Raw genomic sequence first — 8,607 nt, 5'->3', positions numbered from 1 at the left:
CCTCAATGGAAGCAATTATTTTGTTGATTTTTGCATAGTTTGAACTCTGTGTGTGCATTGAGCATTGCAATGCAACGATGCCGGTAATAACGGTCTTTCTGTCTTTCCCTTTAGGTCTGGATAGATGCAGGGACACAAATCTTCTTCTCATATGCAATCTGCTTAGGAGCAATGACTTCCCTGGGGAGCTACAACAAGTACAAATACAACTGCTATAGGCAAGTTTCCATCCAAGGGGGTTTAGTGTTTTAGCTAAATGATGTAAATAAAGTAGGGACAATGGGTTAATTTTTTTTTAATTAACTTGCTCCATGACATATGTGTGACTTAGGGACTGTTTGCTGCTGGGATGCCTGAACAGTGGTACCAGTTTTGTGTCTGGCTTCGCAATTTTTTCCGTCCTGGGCTTCATGGCACAAGAGCAAGGGGTGAACATTGCTGATGTGGCAGAGTCAGGTACGATGGTATTGGTGGCAGTGGTGGTGGGCACTGCCGCCTAGCGTGTGAGCAAAGTTCTGCAGACTCAATCAGCTAACATCTAAGCAATAAAAACAGAACAAGGTTTCCCATAATCTCCAGAAAAATAAGCACATTGTTGATTTGGGCGTTCATCTAGAGCAGCGAGAGTGAGCCGGGGTTGTATTGTTTACTCTGTCTTGATGAACAGGGCAGCGAACACATTTCCTAGAGTACGCTAATCCATCTGGGCTGAGATTAGGGTTGAACAACCACTCCATTATCTAGGGCCCAGAATGTCATTGATTCAAAAATTTATTCCATCCTTCTTTTCAGATTACCTTTATTTTCATTCAGATGCAAATAGCCAGTGTTTATGCATTTTTCTTATCTTAGTTTTGCTTGCTCACAGTGGAGCACTGCAGTGGGAATGTTACCTTGGCCTTCTGAAGGGACGTACACACATATATTCCCAAGTCTTCCTGAAAGGCAAGAGAAGTCAGAGAACTCCCATCTCCTGGCTTCTGTGCACCATTCCATTGGCAGGAACTCTAGTTGTTGCAGTCCCGCATTTGTCCTCTGTAGCTCCAGGGTGAGGTGGACAGAACTGTGAGAAGTCCATTCTGAAACTGGTTGTACACTTAGGTTCCTCCCTTATTTCAGAAGTGTTCTTCCCGTTGACATTCAGCTACACACTTGCAGCTGAAGAAGGCTAAATCCTCATAGCATGTGAATGTATCTCAGACAGAACAGATGACATTTTTTCCTCTGTGCATGCCTTGTCCGTGAGGGCAGGTGTAACCATGTGTTTTCATGTAGAACAGACAGATTAGATGGGAATTACCATTCAAAAATAAAGAGTCAGGCCTCAACAGCCATGAGGTTTAAAGCTAATCAGATTCAAGTAATAACGATGTCACCTGAGTGACTCACTTTTGGCATTTCTTCCTGATTTTTTGAGCAATTTTGATTCACCTGCATAGTACTTGAAAGCTTTCCTCTGCAAACATGCTATTAAAAAGCCAATGTATCTTCTTTTTTTTCCGATCACGTGGCTCTGGGAGTTAAGCCTTTAAGAAAAATACCTCACTTCACAAGGGCTAATGAAAAACTAATGACACTGGTGGCACCGCTGGATTCTTGGGTGGCTGCAGTTGGCATACCTCTCGCAAGTGTCATTAGTTAACAGTCCTGGCCATAATGCTTATTTTGGTCCAAGATTGATTGCTTTGCTTGAAAACAGGAAGCAAGGGAATAATCCTATTGAACGAGTCATAAATAGCCCCTTTTTTTTCACTGCATAGGTGGATCAATTCCAAGAGTAGCATTTTTAAGTATTTCCACATTAGGTTTTTATCTGGTCAATATTTATTCTAATTTTTATTATTAAATCTCTGATAAACAGGCAACTGTATTCCTGTTGCTTGACATTTTTAGCATTAAACAATTTTATAATAACGCTGGTTTGTTAAGTAATGCTTAAATACAAATTAACTAACAGACTTAGTGTTTACATAGCATTTTTTTAAAGGAAGGATTTTATAGCTTATTATAGGGACAACAAGGGCACTGATTAGCTTCCGAACTTGGTTTCCAGTTTCTTGCATATTTTATTGTCAATTCCTTCAAGTTTTCTGCTTTGTTTAAATTCAGCCCTAGTCGCTAATGGCCAGAGATTGCAACTGTCTCCCTGGTCAGTCAGTGGGTTGCCCATCAGTACTGGCTGATCTTCAGCTAAATCCTAAGGGAGATTTTTTACATGACAGTAACATTACCAAAATCATCCAAAATTACCCAAACCACTTCCCGTGGGCTTCCTTGCTGCCTTTCTTGGCAGAGATCACGCGCAGAGCGACTGGACACCACTTGGTCCTGCTGGGATGAGTGTCCCAGGACCCGTGCGGAGCCATGGGGAGGCTCTCGCTGCCGCTGCTGCCCTGCTGCTGACTTCTCAGCACAGAGACATTCAGCAAGCGCCCGAGCCTCTTCTTTTTCAGCCTTGCCTTCTTTGGTTTCTTATGATGCAAGGTCAGCACAGCTCCCCTGGGCCAGGAAAAAGGTGAACAGTGGCACTGCTGCTTGGCCGTGGCACCAGGGAGAGGACGTTGTCCCCGGGGCCAAGACCTCCTGCTCCCTGCCGTCTCTGCCCGGCAAGTCAGGTCCCTCCTGGCCTATGCGTGACACCATTTGTTTCCTTGTTTACCCTCCTGCAAGCCAAGGGAACATCAACAAATTTGCTGACAGCAGAATCTCATGGCCACATTTTTTTACCTGTGCCAAATTCAGCCTTGGTGCGGTGTTCCTGGGATGCCCCTGTCAGCGAGGGGTGGCTCCCGCTTAAAGCACCGGTCGCTGCTGCTGGCCTTCACCGGCTTAGACTTGCACAACAGTTACATTAGCCCCCTTTGACTTCCCAGTGAAAGGAGACTTTTAATAAATAGCACTTGATTTTTTTCAGAAATACTTTTAGAGGGAGAGAGGAAAGCAGTGGAGGCTCAGCAAAGCCAAAGTGAGTCCTGTCTAATCTGTGCTGCGCCTCTGGCTGGAAGAAATACATTGCTGCCTGTGCAATTCATAGCAGTGTTAAAACAGCACAAGAGCTGTCTTTTTCTTTTTTTTCTTCTTTTTTTTTTTTTAATCCATTGCAAACAAATTCAGATTAAGCAGGCCTGACTATAGAGCCTTGGCCTTCCTACCGCCTGCCCGAGCTCTGCCTCCGCAGCACCCTGCTCCTGGGGCACGTCTCCAGCCATGCCGCAGTGCTTCACCGGCAAATGGCCAGCGAGTGGGCTGGGATTGTGGCAGTCCTAATTAGCTCTTAATAGCAGCCACAAGTGCTTCACTTTTGACAAAACACCCTTCAGAGCAACAGAGTTTCAAATTAAATATGATTGTAGGTTATTTATGTTCAGTTGAGGGGATGCCAGGAACATTTTCTTTCACATGGGCTTTTCTCTTCATACTTCAACACTTAGTTTCAAAGGAAAATCAAAGCTAGCAGAGGGCTTAGGGCGCTTGGTATTAGACTGTATCACAGTGGAAGGACAGTTTCACTGGCCAAAGCACACAGAATTGCAGCAAGTTCTGAGGAGAGCAGTTTTACATCTGTCTCATCAATTGCACAGATCAGCAGCAAATGCCATCTGGTAGCAGTTCTCCCTCATGGAGGGTCTGCTATATCCACTGAATTAGGGGGCAAAAAACAAAGCCCCCCAAAATTTGAGACATTCACCAATTTTTTGGTATCTTCTGTCATATAAAATCTTAGTTGTGTTTCATTTTAAATAAAATTAGTTGCTCAATTGTTGGCTAATTTGTATTTATTTCTGTTCAAATATTTTCAGTGACTTAAAGTTTTCTTTAGTTTGAAAAAAAAAGTCATCTTTTTTTTACCTCTTTCTCTTGCTTCTTTTTCCATCTTTCTTGTTGGAAAGGAAAAGTGGGAGGTAGGAAGAGCAGTGTTAGAGATTTTTCTATACAGATCAGAGATAAGATTTCTGTCCCTGCACTGCAGCAGTATAAAAAAATTCCTTTTCCTATTGACAATTATTTGAATCCACTTCAAAACCCTGGAAAATGCTGTTTTTTGAGGCTCCTTAAAAGAAACGAGCAGATGAGCCAGGCATTCCCAGGTTTAATCTGAATTTAAATCTGCCCTCAGAATTTTTTGTCGGCTTCACAAATTTTCTATGGCCACTTTGAGAGCCTGCCGTAAATGCCAGATTGCCAGTGTTCCTGTCTCCCACTTGGAGAGGGCTCTTTCTCTCTCACCAAAAGCTCTCCTAAGCGATAGCTGGTAGCACCTGGCTGCAGGTGGGAGCGCCTTTGGAGATCAGCGTGCGAGAGCACTGCACGTATGCTGGGTGTGTGGGTATGAGTGAGATGCCGCCTGCTCCGCGGCGCAGGCGAGACCCAGTGTAGCGATGAGCCCTTGCAAACAAGGCTTTGGTTTCCAGAGCAGAGAAGCCAGGCTCTTAGCCCCAGCCCCACTGGTGCTCCCGGACTGTTGCATCCATTGGGGCTGACGTTGGTCATATTAGCACCCCCGTGGCAGGTCTGCCCAGGCTGGCCGGATAGGGACAGGTGATGTGCCAGCGTGCGGAAGGGAATTTACATAGTGTGATTTTACACACCAGCAATTCCTAACAGCAGGAAGCGTTTTTTTCCAGGGACCACAGCTGATATAACTAGGAGTAGCCTGATCACTTCAGTGCAGCAGTGAGGGTTTGCAGAAGCAAAGGAGCAGGCTCCCAGAGAGCAAACCCCACTCTAGGCAAGCCGTGCTGGGTTTGGAGGTTGCATACAGAGGGAGGCAGCGGTTGCATTAGCAAAGACCCTGGGGAATGTTTGGAGCAGAGTCCCTTCCCTGCATGCAAAAGAGTCTCATCATCATCATTTCCATCGTGACCATGTGGGCTAGCAGTGGGATTCTCCCATTCCCCTGGGTCACCCCTTTTCCCCCCGGCCCCGATACTGCCCTGTGTCCGAGCGGGGCAGGTGTAGGACCACCTCCATTATTGGCATGTTTGAGACAGATGTTAAAACTGGTGATCTGTTAGCAATGGCCTCGGGGGTTTGCCTGTGGTTTCTGCTGTAGTCATGCGTGCTTCGATTTCAGATAAAAGAGCCAAACTATTTCACTTCTGGTATTTCCAGCCGCGTTTGGATTTATCTGAACGGAACCAGGCATTCCAGCATTTGAGTGTGGCTACCTTTACCAAACTGCTGGTACTTACTATTTCTCTTCCCTTCCCTTCCCCCTTTCCTATTTTCTCTTTCTCTAGGTCCAGGCCTGGCCTTCATTGCCTACCCAAAAGCCGTGTCCATGATGCCACTGCCCACCTTTTGGGCAATCCTTTTTTTTATTATGCTTCTGTTGCTTGGACTGGATAGCCAGGTTAGTACGATGGGTAAGAGATAACGTGGCTTATTGTCTCGGCACTGCTGACTGAGAACAGCTGGGTTTACAGGCATGAGTTAAGAAGAGAATACCTCTAACACTGCTTAAGAGGAATTGATCTGGGTTGCTTTTTAGTGCAGGGGCTGCATTTGATGAATCTCTTGCTTGATAGTCAGTATGATGTTGCTCAGTAAGTCCTTGTCATCAGGAGTTAACTGGAGTCCACAAATATCAGTCCCAACCTGGCCACAAAACACCACCGTTTCGGTCATGGTGCAGTATCTTCCTACTTTGGAGAAGAGCTGAATCGTTTTAAAACATAAAAGACTACACCAGCCTGTTCCACAGAGTACTTTGTGCCATTGCGATCACCTGCCGTGTGTATACATCATCATTAAAACGCTTTGTAAGAATTACTACTAGGAATACAGGCTTTTGATAGTTGCCAAGTGCCAGAAAAGAAAAGTGAAGCCATCATGAAGCACAAAAAGTTTTGTACAGAGTATCCAGGGTGGCTTCATAAACTCTCAGAGGAAAAAGCCACAGCATTTTTCGGTGGCGGCCTTAGGCTCGGAGCCGCTGAGCAGCTTGGGATTCTGATGACTTTCACATCACCAGTGTACATTCAGTACCTCCAAACAGGCCAGAAAGCATGTCGGGTTCCAGCTGTACTAATTTTGTAGCACACACTGCTATTAATTAGGGAGCATGAAAAAATGAAAAAGTTCAGTCCAAGAAATTAGGTTATGTTTCCCAGTGTTTGCTTATAGGAATGTTGGACTAGATACTGCCAAAGAACCTATAAACCATTTCTAGATAGTCCACTTCCAAGGAAACAGGGGTGACCAGGGATTATGCAGTAACTATGCATTCAAAAATGCCAGTTTTCAGGGCAACAGGCAGCTTTCTGCACTCAACTGGGAAGTCACTAGGATTATAAAAACCCAGTTGGTGAGGATGAAACGTTCACTTAGCCTAAACGCTCTCGTATGAGGAGAGATCTGTAAATGGATTTTTACCCAGTTGTTGTGTACTTAATCTCTTACATTTTTTATATTCCATTTGCCCTAAATTGCTCTTTACGGCTTAATCTTTGAACTCTAGTGAGCAACTTTCAATCATTTCAAAGTAAATGTAAAAGTGCCCAATGCCGTGGTTCAACAACCCTGTGCTTATGCAAATTGGAAGCTGTCTAGTAATTTTAAAAAGCTCCTCACTGCGTAGAATGATTAAAACTAATTGGAGCGCTTAATTTCTCTCCTCCACCCCTCTGGTTTTTTGGAGTGCAGTCAAGCAGGTTTCTGGAATGCTGAAGCAGTTTAAGATCAAATCAGCCCAAAGGAAAGGGTTGCATTTAAAAAGAAAACCAGTTTTACAGAAGGCAAAGTAACAAGACAGGAGGCAAGAAAATCTGGTGGAGTGTTTGCAGGACGAAAATGGAGCTTCAGCTCATGGTCAAAGAGGGCAGAGTTGTTACAGGGCATTTCTGGGCACCGTAAGAGCAATATAGATAGTGGGTAGGAAAAGGTATCTTTTCTTGAAATAATGCTATTTCATAAACTCTCCGTGATAACTCATTAGTTATAAGATGATGTATCCACCTAAAGTGAGGATCATTTCTACAGAGGCAGGGTATCCTCATGTCTGCAGTGAACTCGGTGCTTTTGTACCTTGCCAGGCCCAAAGTACAGATCAGCTGAACGATCCCTTCTTCAGATTTGTCTGGGTGCCGGTCAGTAGTCACTTTTCTCCGTGGGTGAAATGCGTCTGATTTTTGATTAACTTCAAACTTTTATTCAAATCCAAGTTGGGTTATTTGGTTAACTCAAGTTACACATCTTACATGTAGTTTTTCAATGGCAAGTAAGTACAAATACAGTTGTCATGAAGCAGATGAAGTAAGATTTTTAGCTCATCTATTCAGAGTTTTACTTTGGTTTCCACATGGAAATAGTTTACCAAATCTTTGTATGGGGACTGTACCAACAGCTCCGCTATTGCTGCAGAGGTGCCCCAGAGCCCCGGTCACAGGTTCCTTACTCACAGGTTCAGAAAAGACAAGTTCAGTCAAGAAGTGCTGCTATTTCATATCAAAGTCTGCTTTCCCTTGGCTGGATTTTCACTAGCAGGCCCAAGAGTCGAATTAAATCCAATGGTGGAATTAACCTAACTAGTACCTGTGAGGTTTTCTGGCACATCAAAGAAAGGCTGGGAGGTACTCTCTTAACTTGGGCTTTTTTGAGCGTTTTCCTTCTGCCTCTTTTCTAGCAGACATCTCGTATTCAGCTGGAACAGCTACAACATAAGAGCCACATAAGTGCCTTCCTGTCATCAAATTAAGTTCCTTTAGCCGTGTGGCTTGCACTCACAGAGCCCCTTTGGTAGTTCATAAGGCTGCTAGGAAATGAACAGCAATTCTGAAAGCTTGTTCCAACCTGAAAGCTACCCCCACGCTTCAACCTCTGGGTTACAAAGGAATGGCTTCCGATTTACTTATTCAGAGCAGCGTTTTGCCACAGAGTACAGTCAGGGTGTTGCTGTGGAGCCTTTCTTCAAGTAAAAGCCCGGATGAAATGTGTGGCAGTCAATTTTCAAGTCACATTTCTTTGTTGTTGTTTTTCCCCTTTAGTTTGTTGAAGTTGAAGGACAGATCACGTCATTAGTTGATCTGCACCCATCCTTCCTAAGGAAGGGTTACCGACGGGAAATCTTCATCGCTATAGTATGTTTCCTTAGCTATCTTCTGGGACTAACTATGGTGACTGAGGTAAGTAGCACCAGTGCTGGAAATTGCCTTTTTGTCAGCCAGTTTTTAGACCAATTTTAGCTACGAATGAGACTGCATGGAATTGGCCACTCGGAGGAGCAGTGCTCTTCAGGTCTGCAGAGCATCTTGCATCCCTATATCTGAAAGCATTTTGAAAGGGAGCTATATATTCCCCCCTTTTCAGTCAGAGGAACAGAGAAATGAAATCACATTAAATTCAGTCTGATCTCAGGTACTAATCAACATGAGTATCAATATTAATATCTGGCTCCAAATGATGAAACATATTGGGAACCTTTAACAGAGCAGATTAAGGATCCATCCAGCACAGGCAAGGAAAGAGATTTTTATCTTATTTACACAGATTTGAATCAATTAAATAACCCTGGATTTATTCTAGTATAAAGAAGATGGGAGTATGTTCCGGTGGCTGCACTGTTGTGATACTTATCTCCAAAATAAAATCCAAGCCAGATTTTAAAAA

General features: G+C 44.0%; 1 protein-coding gene across 5 annotated transcripts in view; it reads left to right on the top strand.

Annotated features, from left to right (window-relative positions):
* The window catches only part of SLC6A6 (solute carrier family 6 member 6), a 118,866-nt gene that overhangs the window by 100,037 nt on the left and 10,222 nt on the right, over positions 1 to 8,607 (top strand). For all 5 annotated transcript variants that reach the window (XM_035894808.1, XM_035894806.1, XM_035894807.1 and 2 more), the window contains 4 exons: positions 115 to 218; positions 332 to 456; positions 5,241 to 5,353; positions 7,986 to 8,123. In XM_035894808.1, coding sequence (XP_035750701.1) covers positions 115 to 218; positions 332 to 456; positions 5,241 to 5,353; positions 7,986 to 8,123 — 480 coding nt within the window. The remainder of the gene's footprint in view (positions 1 to 114; positions 219 to 331; positions 457 to 5,240; positions 5,354 to 7,985; positions 8,124 to 8,607) is intronic.

This window comes from Egretta garzetta, unplaced genomic scaffold (genome assembly GCF_000687185.1).
Source record: "Egretta garzetta isolate BGI_Z169 unplaced genomic scaffold, ASM68718v1 scaffold215, whole genome shotgun sequence".
Taxonomy (NCBI): domain Eukaryota; kingdom Metazoa; phylum Chordata; class Aves; order Pelecaniformes; family Ardeidae; genus Egretta; species Egretta garzetta.
Note: the sequence above shows the minus strand (reverse complement) of the source record. Positions and strands in the feature narration are given on the sequence as shown.